This window comes from Hyperoodon ampullatus (genome assembly GCF_949752795.1).
Source record: "Hyperoodon ampullatus genome assembly, chromosome: 1".
Lineage (NCBI taxonomy): Eukaryota > Metazoa > Chordata > Mammalia > Artiodactyla > Ziphiidae > Hyperoodon > Hyperoodon ampullatus.
The window spans coordinates 35,463,214-35,484,528 of NC_136914.1; the positions used below are offsets into that span (position 1 = coordinate 35,463,214).

General features: G+C 37.6%; 1 protein-coding gene across 2 annotated transcripts in view; it reads right to left on the minus strand.

The window, feature by feature from the left end:
* KLHL2 (kelch like family member 2) overlaps positions 1-21,315 on the minus strand; it is a gene marked incomplete at both ends in the record, with an annotated part of 125,576 nt that overhangs the window by 48,926 nt on the left and 55,335 nt on the right. For both annotated transcript variants that reach the window (XM_079718362.1, XM_079718363.1), the window contains one exon: positions 7,223-7,385. In XM_079718362.1, the coding sequence (XP_079574488.1) occupies positions 7,223-7,385 (163 nt within the window). The remainder of the gene's footprint in view (positions 1-7,222; positions 7,386-21,315) is intronic.

The following is a 21,315-nucleotide window of genomic DNA, read 5'->3' on the forward strand; positions in this document are numbered from 1 at the left end:
ATAACTACTGCAGAGCAGAATAAAGAAAAAAGAATGAAAAGAATTGAGGACAGTCATAGAGACGTCTCGGACAACATTAAACGCACCAACATTCGAATTATAGGGGTCCCAGAAGAAGAAGAGAAAACAAAAAAGGGACTGAGAAAATATTTGAAGAGATTATAGTTGAAAACTTCCCTAATATGGAAAAGGAAATAGTCAATCAAGTCCAGGAAGCACAGAGAGTCCCATACAGGATAAATCCAAGGAGAAAAACGCCAAGACACACATTAATCAAACTCTCAAAAATTAAATACAAAGAAAAAATATTAAAAGCAGCAAGGGAAAAGCAACAATTAACACACAAGGGAATCCCCATAAAGTTAACAGCTGATCTTTCAGAAGAAACTCTGCAAGCCAGAAGGGAGTGGCAGGACATATTTAAAGTGATGAAAGGGAAAAACCTACAACCAACATTACTCTACCCAGCAAGGATCTCATTCAGATTCGATGGAGAAATTAAAACCTTTACAGATAAGCAAAAGTTAAGAGACTCAGCACCACCAAACCAGCTCTACAACAAATGCTAAAGGAACTTCTCTAGGCAGGAAACACAAGAGAAGGAAAAGACCTACAATAACAAACCCAAAACAATAAAGAAAATGGTAATAGGAAAATACATATTGATGACTACCTTAAATGTAAATGGATTAAATGCTCCAACCAAAAGACATAGATTGGCTGAATGGATACAAAAACAAGACCCATATATATGCTGTCTACAAGAGCCCCACTTCAGACCTAGGGACACATACAGACTGAAAGTGAGGGGATGGCAAAAGATATTCCATGCAAATGGAAATCAAAAGAAAGCTGGAGTAGCAATACTCATATTAGATAAAATAGACTTTAAAATAAAGAATGTTACAAGAGACAAAGAAGGACACTACATAATGATCAAGGGATCAATCCAAGGAGAAGATATAACAATAATAAATATATATGCACCCAACATAGGAGCACCTCAATACATAAGGCAACTGCTAACAGCTATAAAAGAGGAAATCGACATTAACACAATAATAGTGGGGGACTTTAATACCTCACTTACACCAATGGACAGATCATCCAAACAGAAAATTAATAAGGAAACAGAAGCTTTAAATGACACAATAGACCAGATAGATTAAATTGATATGTATAGGACAGTCCATCCAAGAACAGCAGATTACACTCTCTTCTCAAGTGCGCATGGAACATCCTCCAGGATAGATCACATCTTGGGTCACAAATCAAGCCTCAGTAAATTTAAGAAAATTGAAATCATATCAGGCATCTTTTCTGACCACAATGCTATGAGATTAGAAATGAATTACAGGGGAAAAAACATAAAAAACACAAACACATGGAGGCTAAACAGTACGTTACTAAATAACCAAGAGATCACTGAAGAAATCAAAGAGGAAATCAAAATATACCTAGGGACAAATGACAATGAAAACACGATGATCCAAAACCTATGGGACGCAGCAAAAGCAGTTCAAAGAGGGAAGTTTATAGCTATACAAGCCTACCTCAAGAAAGAAGAAAAATCTCAAACAAACAATCTAACCTTACACCTAAAGGAACTAGAAGAACAAACAAAACCCAAAGTTAGCAGAAGGAAAGAAATCATAAAGATAAGAGCACAAATAAATGAAATAGAAACAAAGAAAACAATAGCAGAGATCAATAAAACTAAAAGCTGGTTCTTTGAGAACATAAACAAAATTGATAAACCTTTAGCCAGACTCATTAGGAAAAAAAGGGAGGGCTCCCCCGGTGGAACAGTGGTTGAGAGTCCGCCTGCCGATGCAGGGGACATGGGTTCATGCCCCGGTCCGGGAAGATCCCACAAGCCGCAGAGCGGCTAGGCCCGGGAGCCATGGCCGCTGAGCCTGCGCGTCTGGAGCCTGTGCGCCGCGACGGGAGAGTCCACAACAGTGAGAGGCCTGCGTACCAGAAAAAAAAAAAAAGAAAAAAAGGGAGAACACTCAAATCAACAGAATTAGAAATGAAAAAGGAGAAGTAACAACTGACACTACAGAAATACAAATGATCATGAGATTACTACAAGCAACTATATGCCAATAAAATGGACAACCTGGAAGAAATGAACACATTCTTAAAAAGCAAAACCTTCTGAGACTGAACTAGGAAGAAACAGAAAATATAAACAGACCAATCACAAGCACTGAAACTGTCATTAAAAATCTTCCAAAAAACAAAAGCCCAGGACCAGTTGGCTTCACAGGCAAATTCTATCAAACATTTAGAGAAGGACTAAAACCCATCCGTCTCAAACTCTTCCAAAATATAGCAGAGGGAGGAACATTCCCAAACTCATTCTAGGGGCCACCATCACCCTGATACGAAAACCAGACAAAGATGCCACAAAGAAAGAAAACTACAGGCCAATATCACTGATGAAAATAGATGCAAAAATCCTCAACAAAATACTAGCAAGCAGAATCCAACAGTACATTAAAAGGATCATACACCATCATCAAGTGGGGTTTATCCCAGGAACGCAAGGTTTCTTCAATATACGCAAGTCAATCAATGTGATAAACCATATTAACAAATTGAAGGAGGAAAACCATATGATCATGTCAAAAGATGCAGAAAGAGCTTTCGACAAATTTCAACACCCATTTATGATAAAAACCCTCTGGAAAGTAGGCATAGAGGGAACTTACCTCAACATAATAAAGGCCATATATGACAAACCCACAGCCAACATCATCCTCAATGGTGAAGAACTGAAACCATTTCCACTAAGATCAGGAACAAGACAAGGCTGCCCACTCTCACCACTATTATTCAACATAGTTTTGGAAGTTTCAGCCACGGCAATCAGAGAAGAAAAAAAAATAAAAGGAATCCAAATTGGAAAAGAAGAAGTAAAACTGTCACTGTTTGCAGATGATATGATACTATACATAGAGAATCCTAAAGAAGTTACCAGAAAACTGCTAGAGCTAACCAATGAATTTGGTAGAGTAGCCAGATATAAAATTAATGCACAGAAATCTCTTGCATTCCAACACACTAATGATGAAAAATTAAAAGAGAAATTAAGGAAACACTCCCATTTACCATTGGAACAAAAAGAATAAAATATCTAGGAATAAACCTTCCTAAGGAGACCAAAGACCTGTATGCAGAAAACTATAAGACACTGATGAAAGAAATTAAAGATGATATAAACAGATGGAGAGATACACCATGTTCTTGGATTGGAAGAATTAACATTGTGGAAATGACTATACTATCCAAAGCAATCTACAGATTCAATGCAATCCCTATCGAATTACCAAAGACATTTTTCACAAAACTAGAACAAAAAATTTTACAATTTGTATGGAAACACAAAAGACCCTGAATAGCCAAAGCTATCTTGAGAAAGAAAAACAGAGCTGGAGGAATCAGGCTCCCTGACTTCAGACTATACTACAAAGCTACAGTAATCAAGACAATATGGTACTGGCACAAAAACAGAAATATAGATCAATGGAACAGGATAGAAAGCCCAGAGAAAAACCCACACACATATGGTCAACTTATCTTTGATAAAAGAAGCAAGAATATACAATGTAGAAAAGAGAGCCTCTTCAGTAAGTGGTGCTGGGAAAACTGGACAGCTACATGGAAAAGAATGAAATTAATACACTCCCTAACACCATACACAAAAAAAATTCAAAATGGATTCAAGACCTAAATGTAAGGCCAGACACTATAAAACTCTTAGAGGAAAACATACACAGAACACTCCATGACATATATCACAGCAAGATCCTTTTTGACCCACCTCCTAGAGAAATGGAAATAAATACAAAGATAAACAAATGGGACCTAATGAAACTTAAAAGCTTTTGCACAGCAAAGGAAACCATAAAAAGGACGAAAAGAGAACCCTCAGAATGGGAGGAAATATTTGCAAACGAAGTGACTGACAAAGGATTAATCTCCAAAATATACAAGCAGCTCATGCAGCTCAATATCAAAACAACAAACAACCCAATCAAAAAATGGGCAGAAGGGCTTCCCTGGTGGTGCAGTGGTTAAGAGTCCGCCTGCCGATGCAGGGGACATGGCAAGGGAAGATCCCACATGCCACGGAGAGGCTAGGCCCATGGGCCATGGCCACTGAGGCTGCACATCCAGAGCCTGTGCTCCGCAACGGGAGAGGCCACAACAGTGTGAGGCCCGCGTACGGCAAAAAAAAAAAAAAAAAAAAGGGCAGAAGACCTAAATAGACATTTCCTCAAAGAAGATATACATATTGCCAACAAACACATGAAAGGATGCTGAACATCACTAATCATTAGAGAAATGCAAATCAAAACTACAAGAGATATCATCTCACACCAGTCAGAATGGCCATCATCAAAAAATCTAGAAACAATAAATGCTGGAGAGGGTGTGGAGAAAAGGGAACCCTCTTGCACTGTTGGTGGGAATGTAAATTGATACAGCCACTATGGAGAACAGCATGGAGGTTCCTCAAAAAAATAAAAATAGAACTACCATACGACCCAGCAATCCCACTACTGGGCATATACCCTGAGAAAACCATAATTCAAAAAGAGGCATGTACCACAATGTTCACTGCAGCTCTATTTACAACAGCCAGGACATGGAAACAATCTAAGTGTCCATCAACAGATGAATGGATAAAGAAGATGTGGCACATATATACAATGGAATATTACTCAGCTATAAAAAGAAATGAAATTGAGTTATTTGTAGTTAAGTGGATGGACCTAGAGACTGTCATACAGAGGAAGTCAGTCAAAGAGAAAAACAAATACCATATGCTAACCCATATATATGGAATCTAAAGGAAAAAAAACGTTCTGAAGAACCTAGGGGCAGGACAGGAATAAAGACACAGACATAGAGAATGGACTTGAGGACACAGGAATGGGGAAGGGTAAGCTGGGACGAAGTGAGAGAGTGGCATGGATATATATAAACTACCAAATGTAAAATAGATAGCTAGTGGGAAGCAGCCGCCTAGCACAGGGAGATCAGCTCGGTGCTTTGTGTCCACCTAGAGGGGTAGGATAGGGAGGGTGTGAGGGAGACGCAAGAGGGAGGAGATATGGGGATTTATGTATATGTATAGCTGATTCACTTTGTTATAAGGCAGAAACTAACACACCATTGGAAAGCAATTATACTCCAATAAAGATGTTTAAAAAAATAATAATAATAATATTGCACAAGAGGATACAAAAATTCATGAAGCTGTAGATGTATGATTTGCATACTTTTTATATGTTCATTAGACTTTATTAAAAAGTTTACATATAAAAAATAATAACAGAGGAGGAGTAGTTAAGAGGGTGTAGTTAAAACAAGATTTTCCATTAATTGACAACTGATGGTGAGGTGGGTGGTGAGTACTATTCTATTTTTGTATGTATTGCAACTTTTCATAATAAAAAATGCTATAAAATGTTACTTTAGAAACTTGAGCAACTTTAAGATTCAGATGCATGGTATAAAAGCAGTGTATCTTTTAAATAAGACTTTAAGGTTTAGTGCATTAAAAATGAAAAATCAAATTTTCTTTGCAATTTTGTTGAAACTGACAATTTTTCCACAAAAAATTCTTGTCATAATTATGAAGGAAGACTCTATCAACTACGATGTATAGGTGTAATTCTTGTGGAAAATTGTTCACATTCTGTCATATACTACAATAAATTTATGATTGTAAATAAGAAAGAAATAATAAAATCTGTCTCCTTAAGACACAGTCAATGAGTTGGTTCTGATATGAGTGAAACTAACAGTTCTAGTATATCATGAGAACTATGTATGGACATGTTTTGCATTAATTCTATTTTATTCATTCCCTCTCTATCTCTTAAGATTCAGTAATATTTATCAAGTACTGTGAGACAACCAGCAGCCCGAGAAAGATATATTTAATGCAGATTACATATTATATGCATTCCCCAACTTACAGAAGGGTTATGTTCTAAAAGTTTATCTGTAAATAAGCATTTTGGGACTTATATCACATTTTCCCACTGAAACAATTTTATAAAAGGTAGTTAGGTCAATCAGGCCACCCCACCGAAATCTATAAAGTTCAAACTTACTGGACCTATTATATTTTACTGCAGTGCTGTGGGCTTTTTTTTTTTTTTTTTTTTTTTTTTTCCAACTAACCACCTTGTACGACTATTTCTTTGATAAATGCAATAGGGATTCTAGGAATACTTCTCCTGTCAGAAGCTCTGTGTACACATACACACACCCCCCCTTACCTGGGTCTATGTGCCAAAATGTTCCTTAGTTATCAGAGTATGAAGAGTGGAGCAGAGTTTAGATGAGGGGCTCTTGCATTTGAAGGCTCCAGGAAGTTGGGGTTCTAGAGCTTACTAAGGGGCAATAGTCTTGGGAGGTTCTATGGTAACTGTTCCTACTGGGTGTCACAGATATAGGGCAGAGATGAGGGATTATAACTTCCACCATGTTTATCTTCTAGAAAACCATTTTTTAAAAAATTAGACACTTCCTAATAATCACTTTTAATATGAATTTTTTAAATGTTTATAAACTCAGAGCAAAATAAATTATAGGTTACTTTTGTGTACTTTAGCTACATCCTAAGCTATAACAATAATCTCTTCTCCCCGACTGGACAGACACAGGCCTCCCTCCACCCACCACAGGGAGAGGATGCCAGCAGGAGGTCCTGGAAACGAGTGTTTAATCTAAGGAGAGGGCTGCCTCTATTTGGGATCAACTTTTCTACCCCACTCAAAGGCAACTAGATTTCTTTGCTTTGAGTATTTTTATGCCACAGAATGTTTTCTTGGATACAAGAAAAAGGTGTAAAAAGCCACAGAGATAAAATGACTTAATTTCATATGTAAACACTTTCTTATATGCCTATTAATTTGATAATTTGAAAGAAAAATACATAGGGATTCAATATTTACATAAAACTACTAGGCCTAATACCACATACAGTTTCTTCTTTTTTCTTTTAAATTCAGAACTCCATGAACATGCTTCAATTATGCAGTGCTACCATACCATTATAAGACTGTAAATGTATTTTTATAAAGTCCAGGTCCAGAAATATGACACAACTTTCCAGATTCACTATAGAATCATATCAGAAATCAAGAGTTCCACATTCTTCCCTGTCTCAAACTCAGCCGAGGTTTATTCCACTTGCCTGCATAGGTGTTGGCCTTGTTCAGGAGGTCTGTGCATGCGTGCATATCAGCGAAAGCCCGGATTCCTAAGCAGTTGACAGGGTGAAGCTGAGATTCCAAAAATTCACAGCAAGTCTTCTTCACATCCTGTAACTGTAACAGACCAGCTGCTGGGAGAAGAACCTATAACACACAAGTAAGCATGGTTAGGCAACTGGCTAGAAAAAGTTTCACTGTTCACTGTGTGTATAGAGGGCTTAAGGGTCCAGCCACAGCTCAAGATCTGCATCCAGACCCCAGCATCCCATAGAAGAGTAATGTAACAATTATTTGCAAAAAGGGTGATGCCTCCTTCCATTCCCCATAATTTCTATGGACTCTTTCAAAGATCTCTTCTTGGTCACAAGAATATAAGAGATATCAGATCATATTAGATTAATGATTCTTTTCATAAGCAGAAACAAAATGTTCCTTTGAATTTTAAAAACATAAATTATTAGGCTGTTAGGGCGTGCTATGGTTCAGTGAAAATGGTTTTCTTCCCTTAGTTCAAGGAGTCATGAGCTTCAGTGAATTTATGGGGAAGGGGTGAGCACAGAGTAATAAATGCCACAACAAAGCCTCATTCTGTTTTTCCACTGTCTCTGAGTAACACCACAAACTGCTTTCCTTAGGGGGATAGAACAATTTAAAACTCAACAGTCTAACTACAATCAAACAGTTTCTCTGAAATGTAATATATGTGCTAAAAAAAACCACAAAGAGTAATTGCCTAATAATAACTTTTTAATTTGTATTTTTATTTCAATAACTCCAAGAGATTTTGTATTAATTAGGTTATTCTTTGGGATTTAACCAGTATCTTTACTAGAAATACTACATCCAACACTACAACTGCTTTTCAACTAGGTCAATGATGGAAAAATTCTTCCTTGTAAGTGAATTAGTATGATGCTTTGTAAAGGATCATATTTGAAAATCAAATTGGAAAACTTCATAAAAAATTTCAAAAAAAAGTGAATTAGTATGATGCTATGTAAAGAACCATATTTGAAAATCAAATTGGAAAACTTCTTTAAAAAAACTTCATAAAACTTCATAAAAAGAAGTTTGCAAGTCCTTCTATAAAAGCCAAAGGGAAAAAAAAAACTATCAGAATAGTCAATTTAAGAAAAGGTCACACTGGCATATTAGCATAAAAAATAAATAAGATCTAAGTTCCTTCAGGAACTGACTTTCATACATGCCAAGCTGCAGCCCAAAGAGAAAAAGAGAAAAGAGATAGTAGTTTTGAATAGCCTTTACAATTTTCCTAAATGTATGTAGTAAGTTCTAAATGTGGAAGAGAAAGAGTGCATTCGTATCTTTCTGTAACACAAACTACTCTATTTTCTTAAAGGAACCACAGCAGCTTTAACTCTCAGATCTAAAGGCTGTGGGCCCACATGTACACAATCAAATGGTTATGAAGCAAGGACTAAGAGGACAACTCTTTGTGTTTTAGTCCAACTCCACCAACTAATATTAGTTTTCTCTGAAAACAAGGCAACAGTATCTGGTGATAATGTCTTTTCCTTCTAAATTTAAGAAAAATAAAGTGTAAATAACTCTGTTTATAGCCAAATCTTTTGTATAATATATATAGTGTGTTTCGTTATGTTATGGGAATGAATCTCCATGGAAGGCTTTAGTTGCTGACAATTTGCAAGTTGGAGTTTTTCTACACTGGTATAATTGTGCTCTGAAGTAACGTAAAGTACATTCCAAGATGCTTAACTGTGCAGCCATTTAATTCAGCAAATACGTATAGTTAAGTGGTCTTCAGTGTAAGATTCAATCTCTGTGAAATTTGCACAAATATCAATAGTAATGATCACCCACCTAATCAGCATTTTCCCAGAGACAACAAAGTATAATACAGTAGTACTCAAATTGCTTCGTAATACAGAAAGACAGGGATCCTTGAGGGGGAAAGCAGCCAAGCAGAAGCAGGTTCACTCACGCATTGTTGGTGGGTGTGTACACTGGTTCAACCTCCATGAAGAGCAATTTGTCTACTTAATCAAAATTACAAATGCACATATCCTCCAACCCAGCAATTCAACCTACAGATACACTAACATATGCACAAAAGCTCACACACACAAGACATTCATTAGAGCATTATTGTGGGTAATAGCAGAAGTTAGAAAAAAGCCTAAATGTCCACCGTAAGGAGACTGGTTAAACACTGGTGATTATCCATTCGATGGAACACTGCAACCATTCAAAAGAATGAGGAAACTATATGAATGGGAAATTTTCTAAGATATATTCTTAAGGGAAAAAAATCAGCAATTGGTTCATACTATGCTGACATACACATACACACCCATATTTATATACATATCCATCTAAAAAAGCAGCTATAGCAGACTTTTAAAAATTTATTTTGCTTCCTTGACTTCATCACTACCAACTCTAGACCTACCCTATCAGGAGACTGAAATTCATAAAACTGTAGAATCCCAGATCTGGAAAGGATATGGCAAGTCATGTAGGCCAGAGATATAAAAGTTATTTTAATTGTAGGCCACATGGCTAGAGATTCACATATAATTTTTTATTGATGACAATGATGGGTTAAGTGGTTCCATGACTGGCAAATATATATTAAGTACACCTTAAATGTTAGTTACATGTGTAAAATGAATTTATTTATATTTTCCTTTTATCAGTAAATCCTTCAAAAATGCCTCAGTTTTATGATGTAATTTTACTAGGATTAAACTTCAATAGCTCATAATTGTTAAATAATTATATACAGCTTCAAAAACAATTAATAATTGGCCCAGGCTTACTAACATGATGAAAACAGGAAAGCAGCTGGGACCACACCAAATGCCCAGATTACTCTATGTATCAGACAACCAGCTAAAAAACCGAACAAACAAAACATGCTCAAATTACAGATGAACCATATCCCACAGTCAGAATCAAACAGCTGGCAGCCTATGAGCTAGATGCCTTGGGATCAAGTCAAATCAAACCTCCTGATTTGTCTGATGAAGAAACCAAATCCTAGAGAGGCCAAAAGATCTGAACAAGTTGCACAGAGCTAGTGATATAAAATTCACCAACTCTTTGGTCTATTGTTCTTTCCACTACCTTGAGCCCCATCTGTAGATGCAGAATGGAAGTGCTTGTCTAATTTCTAAATCTGCAATGTTGCTCTTTTCAGAAGAGTAATAAAGACAAAAATCACTTCAACTGAATTCATGCAGTTGCTTCCATTTACTGACTAATTACTGTGTCGGGCACTGTCTTAAGCACTTGACAGGCAACAACACCTCATTACCCCCATTAGACACAATGAATACAGAGGCTGGGAGAAGCTGGTAAGTTGCCCAAGGTCACACACCTGGATGGGATAGCTTGAATCTGCTAGGAGAGAGGTATTAACCAAAGTGGGTATAATGTTTAGATGGCACAGACGAACATTCTCATGTTAATAGTTGGGAATATATCTTTAAAGTTACTATTTATTTCAATAAAATAAATTCTTAAAAAAATTTAAGCAAAAACTGAGTCATGAAGATAAAAACATTAAGTATTTAATAGTATGAGCACTACAGAATATAGCAAATCATGAAGGTGGCACACAAATTACTGATTTGGGAGATCAGATTTAGTATCCTAATCTTTCAATATCTGATATCATTCTGGCTTCTGTGGTTTTTACATATCACTGAAAAGGAAGATGTGCTTTTTAATGTGGGGTGATCATAATCCCATGGCTTATTTTCTACAAAGTGGATTAACTGTACAGTTGGTAACAAATGTGGGAAACACCTATATTGTGAAGAGGTGGTTTCTTAATGTGCTATTCAGGTCACAAAAATATCGTAGGTATTATAATTAAGAAATCTGAAGAATACATTTATGTCTCTAAAACTAATTTTCCTGAGCTCTCTAAAGAAGTAGTTGAATAGTGCTGCTTCATATATGAAATGGAAGTATATATATATATATATATATATTTTTTTTTTTTTTTAAAGGATAGCTTTATTACTTTGCCAGGCAAAGGGGGACACAGCAGGCTCCTGCCTCAAAAAACTATGTGTCCCAACCCAGGAGGATTTGATAAGGCGTTTTATAACAATACTTCCCAAGGGAGGGGTTGCTGACAAGATTACGGTGTGTGCAGGGTCTCAGGTCCTTGGACTCCTAATCTTTTTCTTTTAATTTTTTAATTTAATTTATTTTTTTATACAGCAGGTTCTTCTTAGTCATCAATTTTATACACATCAGTGTATACATGTCAACCCCAATCGCCCAATTCATCACACCACCACCAACACCCCCCACGGCTTTCCCCACTTGGTGTCCATATGTTTGTTCCCTACATCTGTGCCTCAGTTTCCGCCCTGCAAACTGGTTCATCTGTACCATTTTTCTAGGTTCCACATATATGCGTTAATATACGATATTTGTTTTTCCCTTTCTGACTTACTGCACTCTGTATGACAGTCTCTAGATCCATCCACATCTCAACAAATGACCCAATTTCGTTCCGTTTTATGACTGAGTAATATTCCATTGTATATATGTACCACATCTTCTTAACCATTCATCTGTCGATGGGCATTTACGTTGCTTCCATAACCTGGCTATTGTAAATAGTGCTGCAGTGAATATTTGGCTGCATGTGTCTTTTTGAATTATGGTTTTCTCTGGGTATATGCCCAGTAACGGGATTGCTGGATCATATGGTAATTCTGTTTTTAGTTTTTTGAGGAACCGGCATACTGTTCTCCATAGTGGCTGTATCAATTTACATTCCCACCAACAGTGCAACAGGGTTCCCTTTTCTCCACACTCTCTCCAGCATTTGTTGTTTGTAGATTTTCTGATGATGCCCATTCTAACTGGTGTGAGGTAATACCTCATTGTAGTTTTGATTTGCATTTCTCTAATAATTAGTGACGTTGAGCAGCTTTTAATGTGCTTCTTGGCCATCTGTATGTCTTCACTGGAGAAATGTCTATTTAGGTCTTCTGCCCATTTCTGGATTAGACTGTTTATTTTTTTAATATTGAGCTGCATGAGCTGTTTATATATTTTGGAGATTAATACTTTGTCCATTGATTCGTTTGCAAATATTTTCTCCCATTCTGAGGGTTGTCCTTTTTTCTAGTTTATGGTTTCCTTTGCTGTGAAAAAGCATTGAAGTTTCATTAGGTCCCATTTGTTTATTTTTGTTTTTATTTCCATTACTCTAGGAGGTGGATCAAAAAAGATCTTGCTGTGATTTATGTCAAAGAGTGTTCTTCCTATGTTTTCCTCTAAGAGTTTTATAGTGTCTGGTCTTACATTTAGGTTTCTAATCCATTTTAACTTTATTTTTTTGTATGGTGTTGGGGAGTGTTCTAATTTCATTCTTTTACATGTAGCTGTCCAGTTTCCCAGCACCCCTTATTGAAGAGACTATCTTTTCTCCATTGTATATCCTTGCCTCCTTTGTCATAGATTAGTTGACCATAGGTGTGTGGGTTTATCTCTGGGCTTTCTATCCGGTTACATTGATCTATATCTCTGTTTTTGTGCCAGTACCATATTGTCTTGATTACTGTAGCTTTGTAGTATAGTCTGAAGTCAGGGAGTCTGATTCCTCCAGCTCCGTTTTTTTCCCTCAAGACTGCTTTGGCTATTTGGGGTCTTTTGTGTCTCCATACAAATTTTAAGATTTTTTGTTCTACTTTCTTAAAAAATGCTATTGGTAATTTGATAGGGATTGCATTGAATCTGTAGATTGCTTTGAGTAGTATAGTCATTTTCACAATATTGATTCTTCTAATCCAAGAACATGGTATATCTCTCCATCTGTTGGTATCATCTTTAATTTCTTTCATCAGTGTCTTACTGTTTTCTGCATACAGGTCTTTTGTCTCCCTAGGTAGGTTTATTCCTAGGTATATTATTCTTTTTGTTGCAATGGTAAACGGGAGTGTTTCCTTAATTTCTCTTTCAGATTTTTCATCATTAGTGTGTAGGAATGCAAGAGATTTCTGTGCATTAATTTTGTATCCTGCTATTTCACCAAATTCACTGATTAGCTCTAGTAGTTTTCTGGTGGCATCTTTAGGATTCTCCATGTATAATATCATGTCGTCTGCAAACAGTGACAGTTTCACTTCTTCTTTTCCAATTTATATTCCTTTTATTTCTTTTTCTTCTCTGACTGCTGTGGCTAGGACTTCCAAAACTATGTTGAATAATGTTGGTGAGAGTGGACATCCTTGTCTTGTTCATGATCTTAAAGGAAATTCTTTCAGTTTTTCACCATTGAAAATTATGTTTGCTGTGGGTCTGTCATATATGACCTTTATTATGTTGAGGTAGTTTCCCTCTATGCCCACTTTCTGGAGAGTTTTTATCATAAATGGGTGTTGAATTTTGTCAAAAGCTTTTCCTGCATCTATTGAGATGATCATATGGTTTTTATTCTTCAGTCTCTTAATATGGTGTATAACATTGATTGATTTGCATATATTGAAGAATCCTTGCATCCCTGGGATAAATCCCACTTGATCACGGTGTATGATCCTTTACTGTGTTGTTGGATTCTGTTTGCTAGTATTTTGTTGAGGATTTTGCATCTATATTCATCAGTGATATTGGTCTGTAATTTTATTTTCTTGTAGTATCTTTGTCTGGTTTTGGTATCAGGGTGATGGTGGCCTCATAGAATGAGTTTGGGAGTGTTCCTTCCTTTGCAATTTTCTGGAAGAGTTTGAGAAGGATGGGTGTTAGCTCTTCTCTAAATGTTTGATAGAATTCACCTGTTAAGCCATCTGGTCCTGGACTTTTGTTTGTTGGAAGAATTTTAATCCCAGTTTCAATTTCATAACTTGTGATTGGTCTGTTTATATTTTCTATTTCTTCCTGGTTCAGTCTTGGAAGGTTATACCTTTCTAAGAATTTGTCCATTTCCTCCAGGTTGTCCATTTTATTGGCAGAGATTTGCTTGTAGTAGTCTCTTAGGATGCTTTGTATTTCTGTGGTGTCTATTGTTTGTTTGTTTTTTTTGGGTTTTTTTTTTGCGGTATGTGGGCCTCTCACTGTTGTGGCCTCTCCCGTTGCGGAGCACAGGCTCCGGACGCACAGGCCCAGCGGCCATGGCTCACGGGCCCAGCCGCTCCGTGGCATGTGGGATCTTCCCAGACCGGGGCACGAACCCGTTTCCCCTGCATCGGCAGGCGGACTCTCAACCACTGCGCCACCAGGAAAGCCCTGTGGTGTCTATTGTAACTACTCCTTTTTAATTTTTAATTTTATTGATTTGAGTCCTCTCCCTCTTTTTCTTGATGAGTCTGGCTAATGGTTTATGAATTTTGTTTATCTTCTCAAAGTACCAGCTTTTAGTTTTATTGATCTTTGCTATTGTTTTCTTTGTTTCTATTTCATTTATTTCTGCTCTGATCTTTATGATTTCTTTCCTTCTGCTAACTTTGGGTTTTGTTTGTGCTTCTTTCTCTAGTTCCTTTAGGTGTAAGGTTAGATTATTTCAGACTTTTCTTCTTTCTTGAGGTACGACTGTATAGCTATAAACTTCCCTCTTTGAATGCTTTTACTGCATCGCATAGGTTTTGGATCGTCATGTTTTCATTGTCATTTGTCCCCAGGTATATTGTGATTTCCTCTTTGATTTCTTCAGTGATCTCTTGGTTATTTAGTAACGTACTGTTTAGCCTCCATGTGTTTGTGTTTTTTACGTTTTTTCCCCTGTAATTCATTTCTAATTTCAGAGCGCTGTATTCAAAAAAGATGCTTGATATGATTTCAATTTTCTTAAATTTACTGAGGCTTGATTTGTGACCCAAGATGTGATCTATCCTGGAGGATGTTCCATGCGCACTTGAGAAGAAAGTGTAATCTGCTGTTTTGGGATGGACTGTCCTATAAATATCAATTAAATCTATCTGGTCTATTGTGTCATTTAAAGCTTCTGTTTCCTTATTAATTTTCTGTTTGGATGATCTGTCCATTGGTGTAAGTGAGGTGTTAAAGTCCCCCACTATTATTGTGTTACTGTCAATTTCCTCTTTTATAGCTGTTAGCAGTTGCCTTATGTATTGGGTGCATATATATTTATTATTGTTATATCTTCTCCTTGGATTGATCCCTTGATCATTATGTAGTGTCCTTCTTTGTCTCTTCTAACATTCTTTATTTTAAAGTCTATTTTATCTAATATGAGTATTGCTACTCCAGCTTTCTTTTGATTTCCATTTGCATGGAATATCTTTTGCCATCCCCTCACTTTCAGTCTGTATGTGTCCCTAGGTCTGAAGTGGGGCTCTTGTAGACAGCATATATATGGGTCTTGTTTTTGTATCCATTCAGCCAATCTGTGTCTTTTGGTTGGAGCATTCAATCCATTCACATTTAAGGTAATTCTCGATATTTATGTTCCTATGACTATTTCCTAATTGTTTTGGGTTTCTGTTTGTAGGTCCTTTTCTTCTCTTGTGTTTCCCACTTAGAGAAGTTCCTTTAGCATCTGTTGTAGAGCTGGTTTGGTGGTGCTGAATTCTCTTAGGTTTTGCTTGTCTGTAAAGCTTTTAATTTCTCCATCGAATCTGAATGAGATCCTTGCCGGGTAGAGTAATCTTGGTTGTAGGTTCTTCCATTTCATCACTTTAAGTATATCTTGCCACTCCCTTCTGGCTTGTAGAGTTTCTGTTGAAAAATCAGCTGTTAACCTTATGAGAGTTCCCTTGTATGTTACTTGTTGTTTTTCCCTTGTTGCTTTCAATAATTTTTCTTTGTCTTTAATTTTTCCAATTTGATTACCAAGTGTCTCAGCATGTTTCTCCTTGTATTTATCATGTATGGGACTCACTGCGCTTCCTGGACTTAGGTGGCTATTTCCTTTCCCATGTTAGGGAAGTTTTCGACTATAATCTCTTCAAATATTTTCTCGGGTCCTTTCTCTCTCTCTTCTCCTTCTGGGACCCCTATAATGCGAATGTTGGTTTGTTTAATGTTGTCCAAGAGGTCTCTTAGGCTGTCTTCACTTCTTTTCATTCTTTTTTCTTTATTCTGTTCCGTATCAGTGAATTACACCATTCTGTCTTCCAGGTCACTTATCCGTTCTTCTGCCTCAGTTATTCTGCTATTGATTCCTTCTAGTGTAGTTTTCATTTCAGTTATTGTATTGTTCATCTCTGTCTGTTTGTTCTTTAATTCTTCTAGGTCTTCATTAAACATTTCTTGCACCTTCTCGATCTTTGCCTCCATTCTTTTTCTGAGGTCCTGGATCATCTTCACTATCATTATTCTGAATTTTTTTTCTGGAAGGTTGCCTATCTCCACTTCATTTAGTTGTTTTTCTGGGGTTTAATCTTGTTCCTTCATCTGGTATATATCCCTCTGCCTTTTCATCTTGTCTTTCTGTGAATGTGGTGTTTGTTCCACAGGCTGCAGGATTGTAGTTCTTCTTGCTTCTGCCCTGGGCCCTCTGGTGGCTGAGGCTATCTAAGAGGCTTGTGCAAGTTTCCTGATGGGAGCGACTGGTGGTGCGTAGAGCTGACTGCTGCTCTGGTGGGCAGAGCTCAACTTTAATCTTCTTGACTGCTGATGGGTGTGGCTGGGTTCCCTCCCTGTTGTTTCGCCTGAGGCAACCCAACACTGGAGCCTACCTGGGCTCTTTGGTGGGGCTAATGGCAGACTCTGGGAGGGCTCACGCCAAGGAGTGCTTCCCAGAATTTCTGCTGACAGTGTCCTTGTCCCTACGGTGAGCCACAGTCAACCCCCGCCTCTGCAGGAGAGCCTGCAACACTAGCAGTTAGGTCTGGTTCAGTCTCCCCTGGGTTCACTGCTCCTTTCCCTGGGTCCCGATGTGCACATTACTTTGTGTGTGCCCTCCAAGAGTGGAGTCTCTGTTTCCCCCAGTTCTGCTGAAGTTCTGCAATCAAATCCCACTAGCCTTCAAAGTCTGATTCTCTAGGAATTCCTCCTCCCGTTGCCAGACCCCCAGGTTGGGAATCCTGATGTGGGGCTCAGAACCTTCACGCCAGTGGGTGTACTTCTGTGGTATATGTTTTCTCCAGTCTGTGAGTCACCCACCCAACAGTTATGGGATTTGATTTTACTGTGATTGCGCCACTCCTACCATCTTATTGTGGCTTCTCCTTTGTCTTTGGATGTGGGGTATCTTTTTTGGTGAGTTTCAGTGTCTTCCTGTCGATGATTGTCCAGCAGCTAGTTGTGATTCTGGTGTTCTCACCAGAGGGAGTGAGAGCTCATCCTTCTACTCCGCCATCTTGGTTCAGCTCAAAATGGAAGTATATTGATACAATAAACCTTCATAGCCACAAAGCACTATGAGCTAATAGAAAATTTCCATTTGTTTCCTTTTCAATATGCTTCACTAGTATTAACTCTGAGATTGATTTTAAAAATCCTAAGGCTCTCTAAGATCCTGAAGTGTATTCCAAAATGTCAAAGAAAAAGCAATTATATTGTTAATATAGTCTGAATGTTAATGATATATTCTGAGAATGTAAAAGTGATTAATTCCCATACAGTGTATATATTGAGAGAGGACCACATTCCAAAAGCTAAAACATCTCTCTTGGGTACGCCAAGCCCTACGAAAAAATGTAAAGTAGGCAGTTTGTCTTGGGGCTGGCCCTCACCACTCCTTCCTACGGACTCCTCCTACGTTTCCCCCTTAGTTCTATTCCATCAACCCTGATGCTCTCCACTCAGACTCTGGTGCTCTCACCAGGGTCTCAGTTCCTGCAGGTCACTACTAACAGCATCGCTCCATTTCATTTGCTTTGTAACACTCAGCACTGTCAGAATCAGTCTTTACGTATCTGCTCCCACATGGACTCTCTCTATCCCTGCAAAAGAACATATACTCTGAGACCATAGTCACATCTGTTCTACCCTCTGTTGTATCCTCAGGTAGCAGCAGAATATATAGGTGCTTAATAAATAAATCAACCTGAAAGTAAATTATTTTGTTACTCTGGTGGTATACAATTTTGGATGTCTTTTGACCCAGAAATACTATTCTAAAATGTATATGGGACACCTGTGTCCTTCTGCAAATCCTCTCAGTCCCACCTCTTGTTCAAGCTACCACTGCAACAACCAAGTGCAAGTAGGACTTGATCACCTTTGTGAAGATGTAACTTAACAGTGTCTCACCCCAGCCCCTACCATACCTGTCTGTGGCTGCCTACTGGGGGTGCACTTAGGTACCCGCACCTGCACAACCTGGAAGCACAGGGGAAACAATGCTTGTGGGACCACCTTGGACCAGTGGAGAATGGTTCAAAGGAAGATGACAGATAAATGCTTCCCCATTTTCTTCCCCAAGCAGATAGCTCTGAGACACATTTCATAAGGCTCCTCAAAAGGTCCTGGTGAAAATAAACATGTCACATTTATATCTATACCACATTTTGAAATGGTTTTCCCTCCTTTTCAATTCAAATCCCCCATTTACTCACTGTCACTCTCTTGGATCACTTTCTAACTAAACTAACTGCCCAAAAGCTTTGCTTTCAGGGGAACCCCAGTCTATTATACTACACATGGAACAAACTGTGAATGTGGATATATTTAGTTATAATATTAATTACAGTGCTGTTTATAATATCGAAAATTGAAAAGAACTTACATGTCCAATAACAGTGGGTAGATTATGCAAATTCTATATTATCAATAAAATTGAATACTTTGTAAGTACAGATGTCCCTCGGTTTCCACTGGGGACTGGTTTCAGGACCCTCCAGGGATACCAAAATCCACAGATGCTCAAGTCCCTTACATAAAATGGTGTAGTATTTGCGTATAACCTACACATATCCTCCCATATACTTCAAATCATCTATAGATTATAATACCTAATAAAATGTAAATGTTATGTAAATAGTTGTTAAATACAATTTAAATGCTATATGAATAGTTACCAGTACACAGCTTTTTGGAACTTCCTGGAATTTTTTTTTTTTTTTTAACATTTTTAACCTCTGGTTGGTTGAATCCATACATGTGGAACCTGAAGATATAGAGGGCCCACTGAATTAAAAGAAATATAGTAGATAAATAGTTAATGACTAGGAAGAATGTTCCTAATATATTTAGTATAAAAAGCTAATTTCTAAACAGTCCCCTTTTTTGTAAGCACACATACACATAAACACAGAGACAGTACTAGAGGAATATTCCACAATTGTTAATGGGGATGTTATCTCTGGTTAACAGTAGTATGGAGGCTTTCTAGTTTGTTCTTTTTATTTGTATTTTCTAAATTTTCAATCATGAATATGCACCATTTAAATGGTCACATATTATTCTAAAGAAAGTCAGGGAGAAGCAAGTAAAGTAATGCCTTTCTGGACATCTAGAACTCTAGCCAATACAGCAATGGTAAGTGAGCTGTTTATTTAGTGACTATCACCCACCACTCACCATAAACTGCCTCAGTTTGGCCTGTCCTCTGAGTACCATGAAGCTGAAAGGCCTTTAGTCATAAAGCTAGTGTTTTGTAGAACAGTAAGAGGTTCTACACATTCATCTTGTTCATGTGAATAGCAATCTCTTTAAGTGCTTGGAGAAACATGAAGTAAAAGAACATGCCAGCTGATTAAATAAACTTAACTCCATATGCTATCATTTTGTTAAACAGAAAAAAAATTTTCCATCTAGATATGTTGATTTCCAACATATGGAGACACATAAAGCCTAAACATTTTATGCTGTGGAGATGTCTTCTGCAATGAACAAAGAAGTGGGGGGAAAGCTACCGCTGACTCCTAAAGACAAGTAGAACACTTGGCACGGAAGACACCCGGGCCAAACAATGAGCACCCATATGACACTCTTACACCAGCTGCACATTTTAAAGTAAGAAGCTTTCATCCTACTTCACGTTGTCTGACAAGCCAAATTACATATAAGATGTTTCACTTAGACAAGTACACTCCTTCTGCTTGGCTATTAGGATCTGTAGTTTATTTTCAGCTTGGGTACTTACTCCATAGGGGGAAATAATTTATGTAGTAAATCTTTTAAATCCTGAGCCATTAGCAGGGTGTTTATTAGAAGATACTACCATGGGGTCTGATTATTCCATAGATGTAAGATTTCCAGAGGTCTAGGAAAACATGCAAACACGATGCTCACAGCTCAGTCCCTATTAACGTTACAGTCAGTGTATTGCTAAAAAGAAAATTTTTATTAATTTCCCAGCCATCTTATAGTCATATCAGAAGCACCTGTTTATTTAAAGTGCCAGGGCCTTGTGTGACGTGATGTGAAAACATGTAAACAGCTGTCCGAAGGGCAAGAGCAGAGGGTAGAAATTACCCCCAAAGTTAAAGAAGCTATATGTTAGACTCAAAAAGCCTCATTATGAAATATAACCTATAACTTTCATTAGCATATGTCTTCTAAAATCTGCATTTAGTCCCCAATTTATAAAAAAGTCATGTTCCACAAGTTTATTTTTTCAACTGGCTACATGACACTCATTGCACATTTACTCATAGAAACAGTACTAAAAATAGTTATAAACTACAACAGCAATGAACATAATATTACTACTTGACTGCTATGACCTCAGGGGACAGTGGGTGCAGAGAAGGAAGAAGAAAGTTTCCTTCCTCTTTCTGGGATGTAGGCCTGGCCAGGGACAGAGTTTTGAAATAGGAAGTGTTTGTCATTGGCATCCTGCCACCTCATTCTCACTTCTACATCTCAAAGCCCTAAAGCTGGGCCACAGGCAGCCAGTTCTCTGTGCTGTGTACCCAGCTATGATTCTCCACCCAGATCTGCCTTTCCTGCTAAGTGTTTCATCCTCTAAATACACCTACCTCACCTCCCCCTCCGAACACCCTCCCCCCCACCCAAGCTCCATTCCTTGGGATAGCTACTGCCAGCAGGGTCAAAAGGAAAGCCATCTTATTATTAATTCATATTAAGAGTTAATAACACATCACATTCCAGAGGTATTTAAAGTTTTAAAAGAGGCTGACTCTTAAGCAGAACACGTCTGTAATTGATGTGATTTCCAATGATATAATAAATGAAGGAGAAAGGCAAAGGTAGCACT